Consider the following 24,152-nt stretch of genomic DNA (forward strand, 5'->3'; position numbering starts at 1 on the left):
AAGTGCCATGGTACTCTCTTGTGATGTCAGGAGTTCAAGTATTATCCATGCACATAGCAAGACATTGTTGTGTTAATGAACACTTCCATCTTTAATTATATTCTACTTGGATTAATATGAAAGTACTCACACTTCTGAATCCATGTTAACTGATAGTGAGGGTGGTGTCTGAATGATGAAGGGAGTCTATTTAATTTTAATTAATTAATTAATTAATTAATTTACAGCCTGGGTTATTATGACTGCTTAATTTCTCTGCTCCAAGGGGACCTTCTTTCTTTCCTCTTTCTTTCTTTCTTTCTTTCTTTCTTTCTTTCTCTCTTTCTCTCTTTCTCTCTTTCTCTCTTTCTTTCTTTTTGCCTTAAAGATTCATTTAATCTTGTGGTCCAGGAGGTGGTGCAGTGGGTAAAGCACTGGACTCTCAAGCATGAGGTCCCAAGTTCAATCCCTGGCAGCACATGTACCAGAGTGATGTATGGCTCTTTCTCTCTCCTATCTTTCTTATTAATAAATAAATAAAATCTATATAAAATTCATTTATTTATGAGAGAGAGAGAGGATAAGTATAGAGAGAATCAGCATCATTCTGACATATGGTGACACTGGTGATTAGATTTGACATCTCATACTTGAAGGTCTTAACAATTAATCCATTGTGCTACTTCCTGGGCTATACTCTATTTTTTAGATAGAGAGTGGAGTAGGGGAGAGAGAGAAGGGAGACATTGAAGCACTGCTCTGCTGCTTATGTAGTGTGCCCAGACAGATGCTGCCATGTGGTAGCCGGAGGCCTGAATCTAGATATTCATATACAGTAAAGTATGTGCTCTACCAGATCTCCCTGCCTCTGCAATTTGCAAGTTTTATTTCATGATTTTAAAAAGATATATATGTTAATAAGAGGGAGAGAAAAAGAGAACCAGAGCATTACTCTGGCATTATGCAAGGCTCAGAATCTTCTGACACTGTGCTTTATCCCTTATGCCACCACCTTTGATACTCTTACAACTTGCAATTTTATTTATTTATCTATTTATTTATTTATTAGGGGAAGGGAGGTAAGGAGAGAGACAGTGACACCTACAGCACTGCTTCTCCACTCATGAAGCTTTCTTCCTGCAAGTAGGGGCAAGGGCTTGAACCTCAGTCCTTAATTTGAGCACTTAACCAGGCATGCCACCTCCTGCCCCATCCCCTTATTTATTTTTAAGATTGTTAACTAGAGAGGGGATGAGAGTGAGAACCAGAATATTACTGGCATATTTGATTCTGGGAATCCAACTAGGACCTCATGCTTAAGAGTCTCCCACCCAATTCACAAGACCTTAGTATTTGGGCATTGGGGAAGACCTTAGTATTTACAGAGTGGCTGTGATACAACTGCCGTCCCCCCCCCCTTATTTCCTTTATTATCCTTTTCTTTTTTCTTCTTCCCCCTCTACTTCCCTGTCTTCCTTCCTTCTCTTCTTCTTTTTTGTTACTTTGATTTTGAAACTTAATTATGTGCTTTCTTTCTGGCTGACTTCTCAGTTTTCTCCCCTTTTCATTTTAGGCACCCACAGAGAGGCAGCTTCGATATAAGGAAAAGGTGGCAGAACTCAGGAAGAAAAGGAATTCTGGGCTGAGCAAAGAGCAGAAAGAGAAATATATGGTGAGAAAGGTCAAATATTTATTTACTATCTCTTTTGATTCATTTTGTTTTATAAGCTTCTGCTTTTCAGATTTGCCATTTAGTATCCACTATACGTTGAAAAGATCTTTCTATGGCATTTAGAGCGTACTGTCATGCCTCAAGGCTGGCTGCCAACAGTGGAAACAAGGTTTTTGGAAAATAAAAATCTGTTAGAATTTAGGTGAAAATATTGAGTCCTCTAGTTTGTAAACTTCACTTTAGATTAATGAGTAAATTTGTCTTTTTTCAGGTTTAAGCATAATGCACATAGTGCACATTTATAATAGAAACTATATAATTAAAATGTATAGACATAGACATATTTTAGGCTATATTCTTTAGCTTAAAAGTATACATATGGGAGTCGGGCGGTAGCGCAGCAGGTTAAGCGCAGGTGGCGCAAAGCACAAGGACTGGTATGAGAATACCGGTTCAAGCCCCCAGCACCCGCTTCGCCAAGTGGTGAAGCAGGTCTACAGGTGTCTTATCTTTCTCTCCCCCCTGTCTTCCTCTCCTCTCTCCATTTCTGTCTGTCCTATCCAACAACGAAGACATCAGTAACAACAACAACTGCAACAATAAAACAAGGGAAACAGAAGGAATAAATAAATTTTTAAAAAGTATATATATATATATATATATATATATATATATATTCAGGAAAGAGCAGAGAGAGAAGGAATAAGAACACTGCTGTGGCACTGGGAACCTCATATTTGAGAACCCAGAACTTTATTCACTATCTCACCTCCTGGATTGCTATCTGTAGCTTTTTTTTTTTTTAATGGAGTCAGAAATTGAGAAGGGAAAGGGAGATAAAGAGACAGACACTTACAGCACTGCTTCACTACTTACAAAGCCGCCCCCCCAACCTGTATGAATCCTTGTACATGGCAATGCTTGTACTCAATCAGGTGACCTATCAGCTGGCCCCTATCCTTTATAATTTTTAAAAAATATTTATTTATTTATTCCCTTTTGTTGCCCTTATTGCCTTTAATTTTTTTAAATGTCTTTTTTAAAGATTTTATTTATGAGAACAAATGAAAGGAGAGAGAGAGAATTACTCTGGCACAAACAATGCCAGGAATCAAACTTGTTAGGAATAATGAGACACAAATGGCAAGTAGAGTCAGGTGTGTAGATAAAGGAACTTTTTTTTAAGTTTATTTACTTATTTTCCCTTTTGTTGCCCTCGTTCTTTTTCATTGTTGCTGTAATTATTATTGTTGTTAGTGATGTCCTCATTGTTGGATAGGACAGAGAAATAAATGGAGAGAGAAGGGGAAGACGGGGGGGGGGGGGGGGGGGGGGGAGGAGAAAGATAGATACCTGCAGACCTGCTTCACTACTTGTGAAGCAACTCCCCTGCAGGTGGGGAACCGGAGCTCAAACCGGGATCCTTACACTGGTCCTTGTGCTTTGTGACACGTGCGCTTAACCCGCTGTGGACTCCCGATAAAGGAACTTTTTTTCCCCCTTTTGTTGCCTTTGTTGTTTATCATTGTTATTATAGTTGTCGTTGTTGGATAGGACAGAATGAAATATAGAGAGAGGAGGGGAAGTCAGATAGGGAGAGATAGACACCTGCAGACCTGCTTCACTGCTTGTGGAGCGACCCCTCTCCCCACCCAATTGGCAGGTGGGGAACCGGGATCCTTCCGCCAGTTCTTGAGCTTCGAGCTTAATCAGCTGCGTAATCGCCCTGCCCCCATAAAGGAACGTTTTAATGCGGTAACCAGGGAAGAACTTGAGAAGCCCAGCTACAGCAGCCAGGGGGAGTTGAGAGCCCGACGGGGAGCTGAGCCTGGCCTGGGATATGGTGGGCTTTATATAGGGTCTTGGTTCAGGGGATATATCTGGCATGAGAAGAGTTGGTGGTCTTGATTTATTATTTATTCTGGGATATTTCTGGTCGAATGTGTCTGGTGTCAGGAGTAAGATAAGTTTTGCCTGTATGGATGAGGGGTCTGCTTGTCCCCTTGAGTCTGTTTCAGCGAGATAAGTTCTTTCTGTGAGGGTGTCAGACTTCAGCATATTCCCTTCATTGTGTAATTTGAATATTACTATAAATATACATATTAAAACATGGCTGTGAATACTTAGAGCATGAGATGACTTTACTTAGACAGAAATATGCCATATGTATTTATATATACTTAATGAAAATGTTAACACTGTAAATAAATAGATATGGGTTACTGTGAGATGGACTGTAGGTGGTGGATGTGAATTTGTTTTTTGTTTTTAAAACATTTTATTTATTATTGAGAAAGATAGGAGTAGGAGAGAAAGAACGAGACATCACTCTGGCATATGTGCTGCCAGGGATTGAACTCAGGACCTTATGCTTGAGAGTCCAGTTCTTTTATCCATTGTGCCACCTCCTGGACTTTGTGGGTCTGAATTTGTGGCTAAATACTTAACACCAGACTGTGTTCAATTTGTAGAGATGATACTAAAGTAATAGACTGTAGAGTACATGATTAATCTGCAAATTAGGTAAAGGTGTACTCCATTATTGAGTGCTTACTGTAGTTAATGTTGCTTCCATAATCTTTGTAACAAAATGTATGAAGGGTATTTTTTCACGTATAGGTGGGAAAATAGGTTTAGAGAGGTTAATTTGGTCAAAATCGTACAGGTAGGAAGGTTCTGAAACACAAGTTTATAAGCATCTGCTTTCCAGTAATGGGTGAGGTTATAGGAACCCAACCTTCCCAGTAAAAATGCTGGATAGGAGTTTTTTTTATTATTATTGTAAAATAAAGTTCATGAAACTTAGAAGAAATCACTAATACTTAAATTTTGAGGGGCTAAACCCAATTTTTAAAAGACATATGAATGGTTTCTTTTTGTTTGTTTGTTTCTTCATATGCTAATAGATGTGTGAAATCGCTAATGTCCCTGAGATGAGCCATCCACCTCACCTAGCAACCATTATCTCTAGTCTCTAGGAGGGAGGTGGAGTCTGGGACTGAGAGGGAAGGGCTAGAATCAAAGATTTAAAAGGAAAAGGAAAGTTTCCCCAGTGGCATTTCTTTTCAAGGAAAGGGTACATTATTGAGGCCACTATGGTAAGATTTGATGCTTACTTAAAACTGGGTTATATTTTTGCTTCTATTTTTCTGATTGGAACAATATTTAGCAAAACTCTTTTTTTTTTTTTTTTTTTTTTTAAAGGTGAGCCTGTTTTTCCTGTGTACTTGGGCTGTTGTTGTAAAATGGGATCTTCATGCCTTTGGCAGACAACGTAGTGGTGGATGCAGTAGTTCTAAGTGAAAGAATTTACATGACTGCGCCGTCCAGTTGGACCTTTCTACCTGAAGATTCTAAAATCTGGTTTCTTGTGGTTTGTTTTGATATCGGGTGAATATATATAATGAATTTCAGATCTCAGGAATTTGTTGTACCTTTGTGTTTGTTAAATTTTATTGATTTGTACTGCCATGCATTTTTTTTTCTTTTTAGAGGAAGAAATGGAGATAGAGTTCTTATCCCTTCAGTGTTTACTTAGAGATAAAAGAAAATCCATTTGGAGGCATAGGAGCATTTCCTTCCCAGATTCCCTAGGGTGGCTAGTGGGTGTCTTCTTAATTAACTTGGTTTATAATATTTTGTGCTGAATCCCAAGTATTTAATAGTGTCATACCTAGCATATAGTAGGCACTAAATAAATAGCTTGTGGTTATGTTTGTTCCTTTGAAGTACATGAAAGCAGAGAACATCATGCTTGGTTATTTTCTTAGGAACACAGGCAGACGTATGGGAACACTAGGGAACCTCTCTTGGAAAACCTGACTAGCGAGTATGACTTGGATCTTTTCCGGAGAGCACAAGCCCGGGCTTCAGAAGATTTGGTGAGTATCAAAATCTTTATGTTTAGTAACACTAGTGAAGGCCACTTAGAACCTCAGAATCTCATGCTTGAGGCTCTATAAAGTCCCAGGTTTAATCTGCTACACCACCATAAATAAGCCAGAGCTGAGCAGTGCTCTGGTAAAATAACAACATCAATAATAATATAAATGAAAAAGAAGAAAAATGATTTAGCAGTAGCTTTGATAGGAATTAGATGTACCTTGCTGCCTGAATCTCTTTTCCCTTTCCCTAGCTATCCTTATTAGAGATTGTCCTCATTCATATTTAAAATTAATTGCCCCATCTCTCTTCCCAACTTAGTTTTCCTCCTGGAAGGACCAGTATGGTTGTATTGGTATGGCTGGATAGAACAGTAGGTGCCCTTTTGTCTCAGTTGGGTTGGGTCATTTGCAATTCTTTAAGCCTTAACCCCCTAACCGGACCTCCCCTTTGCAGGGTTTCCTGAGTCCAATGCAACTAGAAAAGGATTTAAAAAATACCAGATATTGTAGGATTACATATTCAGACGATTTTTCTGTTCTGATTTTCAGTTAATTCACTTTTAGTTTTGACACCATAGGCAGAATTTTATACAATTTTTAAAGAAAATTGTGGTGATTGAATTTACTTCTCATAAGTACATTTTACCTTCCTCTCACTCCCACTCCCCTTTTTGATTTTTTTTTTTTTAAGGTATACTTCATTTAAAAATCCTCCAGTAGCATTGTTGAATGGGAGATAAGGTTAGAGTTGCCTTTGACTGGGATAGGCTGTTTCTGATTTTCTGTGTCCCATTCAGGAACAGAACATGCCCTTCACAGCCCTCTACCAAGAATTATTTCTGTAGTCTATGCTTAGTGGAGGTAGTTATCTAAAATGTGTTATAATTTCTGTGGTTTAAATCCTAGAGTCAATTTTTTTTTTTTTTTTATTAATCCGTTTATTGGATAGAGACAGAAACTGAGAAAGAAGCAGGAAATAGAAAGGGAGAAAGAGAAAGACGTATAGCATGCTTTTGCCACTTGTAAAGCTTCCCTCCTGCAGGTGAGGACTGGAGGTTTAAAGCTGGGTCCTCAACCTGATGTGCCACCACCTGGCCCTTTTTAAAGACCCTAAATTGAATGACTGTCTGTGAATATATGTCACAGATCCACAAAGCTTTATGAAAACTGCAGATAAGTAAAGCACATCTTAGTTTTGTAAAGGTGGGAGTTGTTTTTATAATCAATTGCCTTTTATAATTCAGTTTGCTTCAGACTGAAGAATTTTACCAGAGGCAGTGGTGCACCTTGTAGAGAGCACACAAATTATAATACACAGGGAACTGGGTTCAAACCCCCACCCCCACCCCATACCTGTGCGGGGGGGGGGGGGGTAGATTTACAAGTGGTGGAACAATACTATCTCACCCCTTACCTTTCTTTTTCTTTCTTTTATTCTCTCTGTTTTTTATTATCTTTATTTATTTGTTGGATAGAGTCAAATACTGAGAGAGAAAGGGGAGATAGGGAGAGAGACAGATACCTGCAGCACTGCTTTATCACTCGCAAAGCTTTCCCCCTGTAGGTGGGGACCGGGGGTTTGGAACCTGGGTCCTTGAGCATTGTAACATGTGCACTCATCCAGGTGCACCACCACCCAGCCCTTTCTTTATTTGTTTTACCTGCAGGGTTAACACTGGGGCTAGGTGCCTGCACTAAGAATCTACTGCTACTAGCAGCTTTTGTTTTTGATAGGGCTGAGAAATTGACAAGGAAGGGGGGTAGATAGCATAATGGTTCTTCTTCTAGCGTTTGCCCTTCTTCTGTAGCCAGTCAACAGCGTCAGGTTGAGCCTGATGTCTGCTTGTTGCTGGCTTTGAAAGTGACTGGGATCCATGTGGATTCATTCGGCTAGGAAGGATCGTCAGTTTCCCCAATAAATGGGTACTCACGGGATGCACCACCAGAAGGTCGATCCAATGCATAATGGTAATGCAAAGAAACCCTCATGTCTGAGGCTCCAAAGTCCCAGGTTCCATTCCCTGTACCACTATAAGCAAGAGCTGAGTAGTGCTCTGGTTAAAAAAAGAGACACCTGCTTCACAGGTGGGGACCAGGGGCTTGAACCTGGGTCCTTGTGCATGTGTACTTAACAAGGTCCTTCACTTTTCAATTTCTCTGTCTCTACAATAAATAAAATGTTAAAAAACAATTTTACCAAGGAATTAGTCTGATATTCAAGAGGTGATTTGAATTTTATATTCAGAGTATAATAAAAGCCTGTGCTGGGGAGTCGGGCGGTAGCGCAGCGGGTTAAGTGCAGGTAGGGCAAAGCGCAAGGACAGGTTGAAGGATCCCAGTTTGAGCCCCCGGCTCCCCACCTGCAGGGGGGTCACTTCACAAGTGATGAAGCAGGTCTGCAGGTGTCTATCTTTCTCCCTCTCTGTCTTCCCTTCCTCTCTCCATTTCTCTCTGTCCTATCCAACAACGACATGAATAACCACAACAACAACAAAACAAGGGCAATACAAGGGAATAAATAAATAAATAAATATTTTTTTAAAAGCCTGTGCTCTGGGCAATATAGATAGGAAGTTTGTTCTATGCCTTTCTGTTTATCCTTGTCCAAATAACTCTCTTTTTTTAGATTTGTTACACACGAGAATTTCACAGGACACACACAGAAAGAGAAACCAGAGCACCATTCTGACACATTTGGTACCAGAGTTCAAATTGGGATGACCTCACACATGCAAATCTCTACCAGTTGAGAAATTTCCCCAGCCATTGCATCCAATTTAGTGCAAGTTTCTCATGAATAGACGCCAAATGTGTCTCTTTCTTTTTTTCCTTCACAGCCTAGCATGATGACATGCACAGAAATTAAAACTACAGGCATTTATTTATTTTCATTTATTTTTATCCCCCAGGACACTGCTCAGTTCTACCTTATGGTGTGTATGTGTGTGTGCGCTTAACTAAGTTCTCCCCTTCACTTTTCAATTTTTCTTTATCTATACAATAGATAAATAAGTAATGGTTTTGGGCAGTAGTGCAGTGGGTTAAGTGCACATGACGTGAAGCAGAAGGACTGGCCTAAGGATCCCAGTTTGAACCCCTGGCTCTCTATCTGCAGAGGGATTGCTTCATGAGTGGTGAAGCAGGTCTGCAGGTGTCTGTCTTTTCCCCTCTCTGTCTTCCCCCTCCTCTTGATTTCTGTCTATCCTGTCCAACAACAAGAGCAATATGAACAATAACAACAAAAATGGGAAAAAATGGCCTTCAAGAGCAGTGGATTTGTGGTTCAGGCACCGAGCCCCAGTGATAACCCTGGAGACAATAAATAAATAAATAAATAAAATAACATTAAAAGAAAAAGAATTTTAAGGGGTAGGGTAGTTATTGAACCTGTAACCTCAGAACCTCAGGTGGAAAAGTCACTTCTATAACCACTATGCTGTCTCCCTGACCCTAGCTACAGGTTTTTATATCAAAAGTGATTGATTCTAATTCTTTGACTTTTTATTTTTTTTTTTTCTTTACAATAGGAGAAGTTAAGGCTGCAAGGCCAAATCACAGAAGGGAGTAACATGATAAAAACAATTGCTTTTGGTCGCTATGAACTTGATACTTGGTACCATTCACCTTATCCTGAAGAATATGCACGACTGGGCCGTCTTTACATGTGTGAGTTCTGTTTAAAATACATGAAGAGCCAAACGATACTCCGCCGGCACATGGTAGGTTGTCTGGGGTTCATGATCATGATCTCAATTAGTGTTGAGTCTAGATATTAGAGGTCCTGAAAACCACATTTCAGGAATAGGATAAACAGTCTGGCATGACTGGTGTGTTGGACAGTACTCATAGCAACTGATGACACTTGTCATATTGTTGCCCTGTCTTCTTACTGCTGCTTACCTGTTTTTTAACCCAAGATATGAATCAACTTTGCTACATATTTTAAGTGTGTCTGAAACTCAGTGAAAATGAATAGGCTTCATTAGACGAACAGGGCACATTTGTTTCCTGAAATAGTGTTATGAGTGCACACTAAATTTAAGAGAAGTAGGGGAGTTGGGCGGTAGCACAGCGGATTTAGCACACATGCTGCGAAGCACAAGGACCAGGTATTAAGAATCCTGGTTTGAACCCCCAGCTCCCCACCTGCAGGGGAGTCCCTGCAGGTGTCTTTTTCTCCCCCTCTCTGTCTTCCCCTCCTCTCTCCATTTCTCTCTGTCCTAACAATGACGACATTAATAACTACAACAACAATAAAAAACAAGGGCAACAAAAGGGAAAATAACTAAATAAATATAAAAAAATTAGGAGAAATAAATTTTGAAATTAACTGAATGGGTCCTTTGGCATCTTGTCAAGTTGTTTAGTGCTTTGGTTTACATTCATCGTATTAAAATGGGTATGTAGACTTGAATCTGATTACATTGTTGACAAACATGTTTGCTAGTTTTGCGGTTTAAAAGTATTTTTCTTTCCCTGGTTATGAAGTGAAAGTCTTGTTGTTATTTATTTTTGTTTTTTAATTGCCACTATTGTGATTGCTGGAGCTCAGTGCTGGCACTATGAATCCATCACTCCTGGAAGCCTTTTTCCTAAGCATGTATAGCCCAGACTTTCTATGGTTTCTGTCAGTACACTTAATTTTTTTTTTTTCCACTTATTTTATTGGATAGAGAGAAATGGAGAGGGAAGGGGACTATTGAAGGAGAGAGAAAGAGACACCTGATCAGAAGCTAGGCTACATGACTATACGTCATGTAAATAAAGCAAGATCTATTTCTTAATTGATATGAATATTGTTTTGCCCTTTTTATTTCTGGTTATTGAGTGGCACTAACCAATATAATAGCCAGAAGGGGCAAGAAATTGTAGTGGGAGAAAGCAAAGGGTCTATTTTATCTGAGACTGTAAGCATTCTGAATATTTGAGGACCTACTGTTTTATGAGTTATAGAAATTGAATATCAGGAAGCCTATTAAACCCATATTGCTTCTGATTCTTACTGCATCAGGTATAATCATAGAAATGGTGGGCTTTTCTTTTCCCATCTGGCCAATAGTTTGACTTTGTTTCTAAACAAACAGTTGTTACATTCATCTGGTTATTGTTGAAAAGCTGACATGAGTGGTATGGAAAGAGGACCAGAATATAGACGGGGCTTTCCTGAAGCAATTCTAGTTAACAGATATTTAGATTTATATGTGACAAGTTAAGGTATGATTCTTGTCTTTTTTTTTTTTTTAATTTTTTTCCTATTATTATTTTCCCTTTTGTTGCCCTTGTTGTTTTGTCTTTTTTTTTTTAATATTTATTTATTCCCTTGTTTTATTGTTGGAGTTATTGTTGTCGTTATTGTTGGATAGGACAGAGAGAAATGGAGAGATGAGGGGAAGACAGAGGGCGAGAGAGACATCGGCAGACCTGCTTCTTCACTTGTGAAGCGACTTCCCTGCAGGTGGGGAGCTGGGGGCTCGAACCAGGATCCTTACGCCGGTCCTTGTGTTTTGCGCCACCTGCGCTTACCCCGCTGCACTATTGCCTGATTCCCAATTCTTGTCTTTTTTAAAAAAAGATTTATTTATTGATGAGGAAGAGAGCCAGAGAATTATTCTGGCACATGTAATGCCAGAGATCAAACTCAGGACTTTATTATACTTGACAGTCTCAACATTTTATTCACATGGCATGCAGGGCATGATTCTTGAGTTGACCTAAAGAATCATAATATGGGGAGTTGGGCGGTAGCGCCGCAGGTTAAGTGCACATGGCGCGAAGCACAAGGACTGGTTTAAGGATCCAGGTTCGAGCCTCTGGCTCCCCACATGCAGGGGAGTTGCTTCACAAGAGGTGAAACAGGTCTGCAGGTGTCTTATCTTTCTCTCTTCCTCTCTGTATTCCCCTCCTCTCTCCATTTGTCTCTGTCCTATCCAACAACGACTACAACAATAAAACAACAAGGGCAACAAAAGGGGATAAATAAATAAATATTTAAGAAAAAAAAAGAATCATAATATGGTGTATTGCACCAAAGTAGTAGACTCTGGGGTGGGTGTGGGGGAGAGTACAGGTCCTGGAAAAGGATGACAGAGGACCTAGTGGGGGTTGTATTGTTATGTGGAAAACTGAGAAAAGTTATGCATGTACAAACTACTGTATTTAATGTCAACTGTAAAACAATCTTTCAATAGAGAAATTAAAAAAAAAAAGAATAAAGTTTAACAGAGAATGTTCTAGTGGTCCTGAGTTGGCACAGTGGATAAAGCCTTAGACTCTCAAGCATGAGGTCCCTAGCAGCACATTACTGGAGTGATGTCTAGTTCTTTCTTTTCTTCTATCCCGCTCATAAATAAATAAAATATTAAAAAAGAGAGAAAATGCACTATTGTTGATTTATTTAATATTTATTCCCTTTTGTTGCCCTTTTTTTTTTAGATTTTATTTACTTATTAATGAGAAAGATAGGGGGAGAGAGAAAGAACCAGACATCACTCTGGTACATGTGCTGCTAGGGATCAAACTCAGGACCTCATGCTTGAGAGTCCAACGTTTTATCTACTGTGCCACGTCCCAGACCACGCACACTTGTTTTTTTTGTTGTAGTTATTGTTGTTGTTATTGATGTCATCATCATTGATGTCATCGTCGTTGGATAGGACAGAGAAATGGAGAGAGGAGGGGAAGACAGAGAGAGAGAGAAAGATAAACACCTGCAGACCTGCTTCACCACCTGGGAAAGTACCCCCCTGCAGGTGGGGAGTCGGAGGGCTCCAAACAGGATCCTTAATGGTCTTTGAGCTTTTTGCCTCCAGGGTTATTGCTGGGTTCCACACCAATCCACTGCTCCTGGAGGCTTTTTTTTTCACTTTTATTGCCCAACGTTCTTGTGATTATTATTGTTGTTGTTATTGATGTTGTGTTGTTAGATAGGACCAAGAAATGGAGAAAGGAGGGGAAGACGGGGAAAGATAGACACTTGTGGACCTGCTTCACCGCTTGTGAAGCGACTCCCCTGCAGGTGGGGAACCGGGGGCTGGAACCAGGATCCTTATGCCGGTCCTTGTGCTTTGTGCCACGTGTGCTTAACCTGCTGCACTACTGCCTGACCTCCCCCCCTCCCGCCCTCAGATTTAAAGATTTATTTCAGAGAGGCCAGAGCACCCTTCTGCAGTGTGGCACTGGAGATTGAGGCCGGTCCTTACACATACTCACTGAGCCACTTCCCCAGTTGCTCCACATACTCCCAAACCAGGCTCTTCTACAAGTGCAGTTCAACCATCCTCTGGGCCACTTTATCTGATAGAGAGAGGGAAAGACACCATAGCACCGGAGCCTCTTCCAGTGTCATAACACTTCTCATGTAATTCTCGTGCTCCACCCTGGTCTGTACTCATTGGGAGGCAAGGCATGTGCCCTACCCAGTAAGCTATCTCTCTGCCCTGCATATGCTTTTAAATGTATTTACATAAAACCTTTTATATTTTTTAACTTTATTTTTTACCAGAGCACTGCTCAGCTTTGGCTTATAATGGTGTGGTGTGGAGGGTTGAACCTGGGACCTTGGAGCCTCAAGCAGGAAAGTCTCTTTGCATAACCATTATGCTATCCCCCCCCCATGCTTACATAAAACCTTTTAAGAATTCACCTATTGGGCTGGGGAAACAGCATAATGGTTTTCAGCCCTGAGGCACCAAAGGTCTAAACTAACAGGCTCAGTTCTCAGCACCACCATAAGGCAAAGCTGAGCAGTGCTCTGGTTTAAAAAACAACAACAACAACGTTGCAATGAGGAAAGCAGGACCTTGTGCCCCCTTGAGGCCAAGTGCATCCCCTGCCTCTTGCTTTAAAACCAGTCTGAGGTGTGTGTTTAAGCTACAGAAGAATTTATATAACAAAGGTAATACTTTATGGGGGGAGTTGTAAATGGTAAGGTGGTTACGAGAAGTTATGGATAAAGTATTCTTTACTTAGCTCTAAGCTGCTGGAAGTAAGCCGCTTAAGAATTTCCTGTTGGTTCAAGGGTATTTTTATTTTATCTACCTTTTACGTAGTAGATGGTTTAATCTCCTGGGTTGAAACTATGCCAGACTAAAACCCAGAGAGCTTATTCCAAACTATTATAAAGATGCAATAAATATATTGCAGTGACTTCAGAAGCTTTTGTTTTATGAGGCAGGGGGTGGGTAGGAATCTCTTTTGCTATATGTTCTTGTCTGTCACCCCAGCTGATCAAATATGACCTGTCATTTGTTTTCCCATGTGAGCAAGCAATCATTTTGGAAAGGCTTGTTTCCCCGATAAGAATTTTATTCTCTTGCAGGCTAAGTGTGTGTGGAAACATCCACCTGGTGATGAGATATATCGTAAAGGTTCCATCTCCGTATTTGAAGTGGATGGCAAGAAAAACAAGGTAAAACAGTGGTGCCGTAATAAAGAAGGGGTGGTAGGATCAGAGGTTTTAGGAATTTGTTTCCCTGCTACCTGCACTTAACTCTTGTGTAGGCTAAATTACACAATTTCTGTGTCATTAATAGTAGTGATTTTGTTTAGACTTTTATCTAATAAGCTTTGGGATCATTGACCTACACATGAACCTTTTCTCTACTTCCAGATCTACTGCCAAAACCTGTGCCTGTTGGCCAAGCTTTTTCTGGACCACAAGACACTATATTATGATGTGGAGCCCTTCCTGTTCTATGTTATGACAGAAGCAGACAACACTGGCTGTCACCTGATTGGATATTTTTCCAAGGTTAGCAGGATCTAGAGATTAAGAAGCAAATAGCCAGTGCAGAGTGATTGATGTTGACATATGGGGACTCAGTTCACTAACAGGAAGGCTGTACCCTGTGCCATGAGCCCCATTCTTTCTCCTCTACCCGTGCCCGCCCCCCCCCCCCATGTGCTTTCAGCAAATCCACATATCAGAGACTACTTGAAAATATGCAATTCTTTACAAAAAGCTTCTGATTTATTCACTTTTGGACTTGGGGGTTGGAACTGTCTCTTAAATATAGTCCAGAGTCATTTTTACTAGCCCACTATTCTACATCTTATAATGAAGCCAGTCCTCCTCGCTCTGCCCTCCTTTATGCTGTGAACTTAAAGCCAGGGGGTATTTTATGTTTGCCTGGCTTTCTGAAAGCCAGGGTTCTTCAACGAGAACACCACTGTGCCTTTAAAAACTATCAGCTGACACTACCTGTTTCCATTCTACCCCTTCACAGTCACTCTGTCTATAAATGTATCTATTGTGGACATTTCACATAAATGGATTCCCACAATATGTGATTTTACTGGTCTTAACTATCAGAATTGATACTTAGTTTTTAGGGTTTCTCCCTTTTCCAATGATAATTTCTTTTGAGAAATTGCTTTGTAAGAGGGCTACCCTAGACTAACTCTACTTTCTTTTTTTTTTTTTTTAATTTTTTTTTAATGTTTATTTTATTTATTTATTCCCTTTTGTTGCCCTTGTTGTTTTATTGTTGTAGTTATTATTGTTGTTGTCGTTGTTGGATAGGACAGAGAGAAATGGAGAGAGGAGGGGAAGACAGAGAGGAGGAGAGAAAGATAGACACCTGCAGATCTGCTTCACCGCCTGTGAAGTGACTCCCCTGCAGGTGGGGAGCCGGGGTTCGAACCGGGATCCTTATGCCGGTCCTTGTGCTTTGCGCCACCTGCGCTTAACCCGTTGTGCTACAGCCCGACTCCCCTAACTCTACTTTCTAAACCTTTCTGTTCTGCTTTGCTCTGTGAAAAACGCAGAGTCAGCCCCCATAAAAAGAGACTGGAGGTCTTAGAGCCTTGGGAACCCTGAGATCAATGATGCTGGCCATCATCAGGGGGTGTGGATGTAGCAGCCAGGAGCCTGCCTTGCCTCTCCTCCGGATTAGTCAGCCAAAGATTTTGTAAGCAGATTTATTTGTCGGCAAGATTGCTGACACCTTGGTTTCAAACCCTCCTGACCTGCTCACTTGTTTGCTCTTGATTTTAGGAAAAGAATTCATTTCTCAACTACAATGTATCCTGTATCCTTACCATGCCTCAGTACATGAGACAGGGCTATGGCAAGATGCTCATTGATTTCAGTAAGTGAATCTGCTAAGTCCTAAGTGCCACAGATAAAAGACCACATGAATACTATTTGTCATTTTGTTCTATAATCTCTATAATTTCTGACATGGTAGCTGACATTTATTAGGTAAATAAGTGGAGAAAGCTTGATTGCAATCAGTTGGCCTGAAACACATTGAACACTCAGTGACCGTAGGACTCTGCATTGGTACCTCATAGGAGGCGAGAGAGAATAAATAAATTAAGCTCTTTAGGGTTGTCCCATTTTCAGACTTAGGAACAGCACTTGTAAGTTTAGGCTTCTTCACTAAAGTTTATTTGTAGTCCTAACTTATAAAAATTTGAGTAATTCTGAGCCCCATCAAACTGGAGGGAGCTTTGATACTGTGATGTCTCCCCCCTCCCTTGTCTCTGTGTCTGTCTACTCTGAGAAAGCCAACCCAGAGGAATGGAGACTGGCAACCACAACAAAACTAGAATCGGGCACTAACCCCAAAACTAATACTTTAGGCACAATTTTTTCTCTCTTGATAGATATAAAGAGAAAGACTGGGAAGAGAGGAAGAAAGATATACTTGCAGCACAGTTCTGCTGCTTGTGAAACTCCCCTCCCCACCTTGGGGGCCTGGGATTTGAACCTGAGTCCTCACACATACTAATGTATGTGCTCTACTGGGTGTGCCACCACTCTCCCCCTCCCAACACACACATACACACATACTATTTTGTTTTATAAAACTTGCTTTTCCTTTTCAGTCAGAGCATTGGTCAGCTCAGGCTTGTGGTGAGGACTGAACCTAGAGCCTCAGAACTTTAGGCACAAAAGTTTTTCACATAATTGCTATGCTATCTTCTTGGCTTTTAAGATTTTTTTATTATCTTATAATATTTATTTAATAGGATAGAGAAAAAGAAACACACCTGTAGCATTGCTTCAAAGGGAACTTCCCCCACTGCAGCTAGAAACTGTGGGATTGAACCCACATCCTAGTGCAGAGTGTGTCACCGTCCAGCCCTGATTTTCCCCCTTGAGCTTGTTTGGAGGTTCTAGCACGGGACCGTTTCTATTTGGGGAAGGTCGTCCTCTTCGACTGAGCGCACAGCAGTGAGGGAGGAAGGGGACACCCGCCTAGCCAGCCAGATCAGCCGAATCAACCCTGGTGATCAGTGGGGTGACAGATGTCACAACCAGATCGCCCTCACATCCGATTTTCCCCCTCTTAACATTGATTTATTAGTGTGAGAGAACGAAAACCAGAGCACATGCATTGTGCTGAGGATTTCATGCTTGAGAGTCAACACTTTGTCCACTGAACCACCTCCCAGACTTTTTGTTTGTTTGTTTTTGTTTTTATGACAAAAAGTTAAGAGCACTGCTCATCTCTGACATAGCAGTACCAGAGGTCAAACAGGTCCTGTGCTCTGCCACAGAGCTACCTTCCCAACTCTGTTGTTGATTTAAGTTATTTATTTTACCAGAGCACTTCTCAGCTCTGTTTTATGGTGCTGGGGCTTGAATCTGGGATCTTGAAGCTTGTGGCATAGAAGGCTCTTTGCATATCCATTATGCTATCTCCCCATCCCTGGTTTAATTAAAATGAATTTTTTTTTTTTTTCAGTTCTTACAGTCCATTTCCAGATTTTTGTATTTTATTTTTTTTAAATATTCATTTATTTCCTTTTTGTTGCCCTTGTTTTTTATTGTTGTTGTAGTTAATTGTTGTTGTTAATGTCATCACTAGATAGGACAGAGAGATATGTAGAGAGGAGGGGAAGACGGGGGGGGGGGGAGAAAGATAGACACCTGCAGACCTGCTTCACCGCCTGTGAAGTGACTCCCCTGAAGGTGGGGAGCTGGGGCCTCTAACCGGGATCCTCACGTCTTAACCCGCTGCGCTACCACCCGACTCCATATTCATTTTATTTAAGGTAAATTAAACTTTTATTGAAAACAAAACATGTTAGGGAAAGAGAGAGAGAGGAAGAGAGAAAAAGAGAAGAGGACTCACTTATAAGCTATATGTTCATGTGGTGGTTCAGGAGAGAGCGAGACAAAAATGAATTTATTAATTTTACCAGAGCACAGCTCAGCTCTGGCTTTTGGTGGTGCTAAGAGTTGAACCTGCAACGCTTGGTGCCTCAGGCACAAAAGTTTTTGCATAGTGATTATGTTGTTTACCCTGACCCAATTTTCTTCTTTTTTTTTATATATGTATGTTATATATATTATAAATATATGTATAGTTTACTTTTTTTTTAAATAATTTATTTCTTTATTGGGGAATTAATGCTTTACATTCAACAGTAAATACAATAGTTTGTACATGCATAACATTCCCCAGATTCGCATTTAACAATACAACCCCCACTATGTCATGGACCTGTATTCTCCCCACCCACCCATCCACCCCAGAGTCTTTTACTTTGGTGTAATACTCCAATTCCATTTCAGGTTCAACTTGTGTTTTCTTTTCTAATCTTGTTTTTCAACTTTGGCCTGAGAGTGAGATCATCCCATATTCATCCTTCTGTTTCTGGCTTATTTCACTCAACATGATTTTTTCAAGGTCCATCCAAGATCGGCTGAAAACAGTGAAGTCACCATTTTTTACAGCTGAGTAGTATTCCATTGTGTATATATACCACAACTTGCTCAGCCACTCATCTGTTGTTGGACACCTGGGTTGCTTCCAGGTTTTGGCTGTTGCAAATTGTGCTGCCAAGAACATGTGTACACAGATCTTTTTGGATGGATGTGTTGGGTTCCTTAGGATATATCCCTAGGAGGGGAATTGCAGGGTCATAGGGTAGGTCCATTTCTAGCCTTCTCACAGTTCTCCAGACTGTTCTCCACAGAGGTTGGACCAATTGACATTCCCACCAGCAGTGCAGGAGGGTTCCTTTGACCCCACACCCTCTCCAGCATTTGCTGCTGTTATCTTTTCTGATGTATGACATTCTCACAGGAGTGAAGTTGTCTCATTGTTGTCTTGATTTGCATTTCTCTGACAATCAGAGACTTGGAGCATTTTTTCATGTGTTTCTCAGCCTTTTTTTCAATGGTTCCTAATTGTAGTACTGAAGGCTGTGCTTTACAGGAGCTAGATGCTATTATGCTGTTGGCCATGGATCAGTGTGTTAAATATAAGCATATAAAATAAGACTACTCATAGATTGGTTGACAACCTTATTTCCTCCTGACACATTGCTCTTTGCTTTTAGAGTAAGATATAGTACATCTATATGTCTTTTCCCGGCAGGTTATTTGCTTTCTAAAGTGGAAGAAAAAGTTGGCTCCCCAGAACGTCCGCTCTCAGATCTGGGTCTCATTAGCTATCGCAGTTACTGGAAAGAAGTGCTTCTCCGTTACCTGCATAATTTCCAGGGAAAAGAAATTTCTATCAAAGGTTGGTTTCTGACTCTTTAGAATGGTGGTAATTCAAGATGTAATCCCCACTAAATATTCTAGCTTTCCCAATCCATGTTCACTTTTTTTTTTTTTTTTTTTAACCAAAGCACTATTCAGTTCTGGCTTACAATGGGGTGGGGAATTGAATCTGGGACTTTGAAGCCTCAGGCATGAGAATCTTTGCATAACCATTATACTATCTACCCCCTCTACCCCGTGTTCATGTTTTATAATCTACAAAGAAGATGCCCCATTCTTTGTTACCCCTGGATGTAAGAGCATATAGTCCTGCTGAAAATAGGCCATTGCAGAGTCCTTTTCTAAAGATGTCTAAGATTTTCAAAGCTGTCAGCCCCTTGGAATGATTTGGTTTCTCAAATCCGAAAGTACTAACACTTAATTTTTGATAAAGACAGAAAAATTGAGGGCTGGGAAGATAGCATAATAGTTATGCAAAAGATTTACATGCCTGAGGCTCTGAGGTCCCAGGTTCAATCCCTAGCAGCAGCATAAACCAGAGCTGAGTGTATCTTTGTTTCTTTCTGCCTCTCATTTAAATAAATACAATTTTTAAAATATATATAGAGAGACAAATTCAGAGGGGAGGGGGAATACAGAGGAAAAGAGGTACCTGCAGTACTGCTTTCACAGCACATGAAACTTCTCTCCCTGGGGGGGGGGGGGGGTTAATGGGGCTGGGCGTGTCACTCCCAGTTGAGCATACATATTACCATGTGCCAGGACCTAAGTTTGCACCCCTGCTCCTCACCTGTAGGGAGACACTTCACAAGTTGTAAAGCAGATCTACAAGTATTTTTCTCTCTCCCTATTTATTTCCCTTTCACCTCTCAATTCTCTGTTCTATCAAAATAGAAAGGAAACAAAAAGGAAAAAGTGGCTGCAAGGAATGGTGTGTTTATAGTTCAGGCACTGAGCCCCAGCAGTAACCCTGGTGGGGGGGGGGGGGGACAGGGACAAGGCTCAGGTAAAGAGCCTCTTATGCCTGAGAGTCCAGAGTCTCAGGTCCTAGGTTCAATCCACCATACCTCCATAAACCAGAGCTGAACAGTGTTCTGCTTAAAAGCAGAAGCTTCCCTCCTGAAGGTGGGGAGCAGGGGGCTTGAGCCCAGGTGATTGTGCATTCTACTGAGCCACAGCACAACCCCACTAACACTTTGGTTCTTAAAAGTCAAGAAAGAAAAAAAGCTTTCCAGTCTTTTTGATTTGTACAGTACCATCTAGGACATTTGTATAGGGAAAAGAGTTTCAGTTTATTTTGTCACTGGCATGGACTTCTGGAGGAGCTAAAATTGGTTTCTCGCTATAATATCTCTCTTCTGTTAGGGAAAAAGTGATATTGGAAGGGAGGTAGGAACTTTAAGGTCTATACTTTGGCTGAGTTCTAAGTAGCTTTTCTGTTTCAGAAATTAGCCAGGAAACAGCTGTGAATCCTGTGGACATTGTCAGCACTCTGCAAGCCCTTCAGATGCTCAAATACTGGAAAGGGAAACACCTAGTTTTAAAGAGACAGGTAAAGTTTTTATCAACGGCCTGGTCATTGCTGTGCCCTTTGAGACTTAACACAGTGGGGCTCAAATACCCAAAAGTCAATCATCTCATAAGTAGTCTGATTACATTCATTTTTTAAAAAAATATTTATTTATTCCCTTTTATTGCCCTTGTTGTTTTATTGTTGTAGTTATTATTGTTGTTATTGATGTCGTTGTTGTTGGATATGAGAGAGAGAGAAATGGAGAGAGGAGGGGAAGACAGAGAGGGGGAGAGAAAGATAGACACCTGCAGACCTGCTTCACTGCCTGTGAAGCAACCCCCTGCAGGTGGGGAACCGGGAACTCGAACCGGGATCCTTATATCGGTCCTTGTGCTCTGCGCCACGTGCACTTAACCTGCTGCACTACTGCCCGACTCCCTACATTCATCTTTTACATGGTCTCATTTCTTTAACATGCAATTAAGCAATTTAAAAATTTTTTTTTTTCTCTTTTGTTGCCCTTGGTTTTTATTGTTGTTATAGTTATTGTTGTTATTGGTATTGTCGTTGTTGGATAGGACAGAGAGAAATGGAGAGAGGAGGGGGTAGACAGAGAGGGGGAGAGAAAGACAGACACCTACAGACTTGCTTCACCTCCTGTGAAGGGAATCCCCTGCAGGTGGGGAGCCGGGGGCTCGAACCCTGATCCTTAATGCCAGTCCTTGTGCTTCGTGCCACATGCACTTAACCTGCTGCGCTACCACCCGATTCCCCAGTTAAGCATTTGTTAAGCTTATCTCCTATCATACTCTTTTTTTTTTTTTGTCACTTCTTATTGGGGGATTAATGTTTTACAGTCAACAGTAAATACAATAGTTTGTACATGCATAACACTTCCCAGTTTTCTTCTTTTTTTAAAATTTCTTTGTTGGGGATGTTAATGTTTTACATTTGACAGTAAATACAATAGTTTGTACATGCATAACATTTCTCAGTTTTCCACATAATACAACCCCCACTAGGTCCTCTGTCATCCTTTTTGTACCTGTACTCTCCCCACCTACCCACCCAAGAATCTCTTACTTTTGTGCAATACACCAACTCCAGTTTTACACATAACAATACAACCCCTACTAGGTCCTCTGCCATGTTCCAAGACCTGAACCCTCCCCCACCCACCCCAGAGTCTTGTACTTTGGTGCAATACACCAATTCTATCTTACTCTTATCAGGACCTTTTGGTAAGTTCCTGTCCCATAATTTGAATGACATAAGTTAAGCAGCTTTGTGTCACATAGCTTTTCTGTGTTTGATTGTCTCAAACACAGAAGACACTTTTCTGTGTTTGATTTGAGAAAATTGCCCATTTGTAGAGGGGAAATGAATTCCAAGGTTCATAGAAGTGGTTTTAAATTGCTTTAACAAATGCCATCTCTACTAATACCTACTTAATTTTTTTCATTGACTTATATATGTAATAAGAGAAAATGAATAATGGATTTTAGTTCTCAGTAAGGTTTATAGTAGGAGTAAATGGATTAGGTAAAGAAGATAATTTTTTTCAAAAAATGTTATGCTAGAGAGAGATCTGATCTGATTACCAGTTTTCTCCAAGATTTATTTATAGGGCTGAGGCGATAGCATAATGGTTATGCAGACTTTCGTGCCTGAGCCTCTGAGGTCCCAGGTTCAGTCCCCAACACCACAATCAGCTAAAGCTGAGTAGTGCTCTGGTTTAAAAAAAAAAAAAATACACATACACATATGAGAGAGAATAAAACCAGAATATCTTTCTGGCACATGCAATGCTGGACATTAAACTTACAACCTTGTTCTTGAGAGTCTAACACTTTATCTGTTGGACTACTATCATTAAATCTTTGATAATCCCGTCTTCAGTAGAAGTCTTTTTGAATGCACATGTATACTAGAATATATAATGACATTTTGGTGACCTAATAATTTTTCCTAATTTTTTTTTCCTTCTAGGACCTGATAGATGAGTGGATAGCCAAAGAGGCCAAGAGATCCAATTCCAATAAAACCATGGATCCAAGCTGTTTAAAATGGACCCCTCCAAAGGGCACTTAAAGTGTCCTTTATTACTCTGAGCCAGCGAACCCCAGCAGTAGGAATCCGTGCCCTAGGGATCTGTCTGTCATTTCTGTTGCTCTTGTGATTGGCAAGTACAGTATCCTTTGGGAAGGTCATCCCCCTCAGGACTGTCCTGGCTCCGACCTTTGTGTACACTGCAGACGCTGGTTCTGAGGAACTATTGTTTCGGCCTCAGTGAGGTTGCCTGGATGGGATCTATATTAGACTTGAGTGCAGATCCCTCATAGCACTGACCCAAGGTGTTCTGTTTTGGTACTGTACCTGTCCAGTCACTGGTTCCCTCCTCATGCTCTTTAGCCCCATGAGGTTGTGTTGTGTCTTCTAAACTGTGTACTAGTGCTTCTTGCTGCCTGGTCACCAGACCTCCAAATACGGTTGTCACTACCAGGACCTTTCCAGTTATTTCTTACCTGTGTTTTATTAGAAGGCAGGAATGAGGTAACACTTCTGCGTGTGTATGTACTGGGAGGGTTCTTTCTCTTTGGAATTCATCTCACTTAAACTGTATTCCTCCATTTTTGTGGAAAGCCCTATTTTTGATCAGTATCTGGCTGACCAGAACCAAATACTTTCAAAGACTTTTTCCCAGAGGGTAGTTTGAATAACAATACATAATCTTCTGAAGGAAGGAGATGGAGAATTAAGAGATGGTGATTCTGGATTTTTTATTTGAATTCACCTGTAGGCAGTGTCTTGGTAAAAGGAAATGAATACTTTCTGCCCCACCAGTAGTAAGTGTTTTATTCTTTCTTTACTCTCTGCTCCTTCTTACATCTCCAGGTGCCAAAATAATTTCAGACCCTCCCCTTTTATGCTGTATGCTAACTGTGACACTGCAAAAATCTTCCCACCAGAATCAGTTTGACATGGCAGACATGTACTTCCACATAAATGCCATTGATTTTGTCTGAACATTCTCAGAGAAGTTAAGTAACTTCAGTATCTCACCCCATGACTCAGGCAGAGGGGCCAGCCCTGCCAAGTTTTGCATCTCTGTTCAGCCATGCCTCACGTTCCCTCTAGGACTGCAGTGTTCATGCCCTTCCAAGACCTTCTCCATTTCCTTTTTGGGATTTGCCACCACCATCCTGTTCTGCTTTCCTATTTTTGGTGTTCAAGTGAAGGAAGAGATGTTCCCTCTAATTTCTCCCTAGCCCACTATATAACCTGCTATCTTGGGGCAGTTTTTGATGTTTAACATGTCACCCTTCCCAACTTGGTCTCCTTCGACAGTTTTGTCTTCATGTGGAGCCCTCACCACAATCCTGACTCTGGTCATTTGTGCCTTTCTCTTGTCATCTCTGTACACTACTTATACTCACTGTGGGTTGGGGGAGCTAATTTTAAGCATGTTCAGTGGCAGCTCCCTGCCAGTTTCAGTGTCACTGTTACAATTTATCCAAAAGCAACTTCACTAGGGGTTTTCTTAAGGGGGAAAGGTCTTTTACAGAAGCTAAACCCTTCCTCACATGTGGTAGAATGTGCTGTTCTGTATCTATCCTTCAATAAAGCATGTTCTCTGCTCAA

General features: G+C 40.8%; 1 protein-coding gene across 7 annotated transcripts in view; it reads left to right on the forward strand.

Moving 5' to 3' along the window:
- Nucleotides 1–24,152, forward strand: part of KAT7 (lysine acetyltransferase 7) — a 54,944-nt gene extending 30,792 nt beyond the window's left edge. For 4 of the 7 annotated variants that reach the window (XM_060203672.1, XM_060203671.1, XM_007525620.2 and 1 more), the window contains 9 exons: nucleotides 1,553–1,651; nucleotides 5,422–5,532; nucleotides 9,063–9,254; nucleotides 13,853–13,942; nucleotides 14,144–14,284; nucleotides 15,530–15,623; nucleotides 18,870–19,016; nucleotides 20,443–20,549; nucleotides 22,500–24,152. In XM_060203672.1, coding sequence (XP_060059655.1) covers nucleotides 1,553–1,651; nucleotides 5,422–5,532; nucleotides 9,063–9,254; nucleotides 13,853–13,942; nucleotides 14,144–14,284; nucleotides 15,530–15,623; nucleotides 18,870–19,016; nucleotides 20,443–20,549; nucleotides 22,500–22,601 — 1,083 coding nt within the window. In that variant the 3' untranslated portion in view covers nucleotides 22,602–24,152. The remainder of the gene's footprint in view (nucleotides 1–1,552; nucleotides 1,652–5,421; nucleotides 5,533–9,062; nucleotides 9,255–13,852; nucleotides 13,943–14,143; nucleotides 14,285–15,529; nucleotides 15,624–18,869; nucleotides 19,017–20,442; nucleotides 20,550–22,499) is intronic. The other 3 variants (XM_016189340.2, XM_016189341.2, XM_060203673.1) reach the window with 2 other exon arrangements.

This window comes from Erinaceus europaeus, chromosome 12, assembly GCF_950295315.1.
Source record: "Erinaceus europaeus chromosome 12, mEriEur2.1, whole genome shotgun sequence".
NCBI classification, from domain to species: Eukaryota; Metazoa; Chordata; class Mammalia; order Eulipotyphla; family Erinaceidae; genus Erinaceus; species Erinaceus europaeus.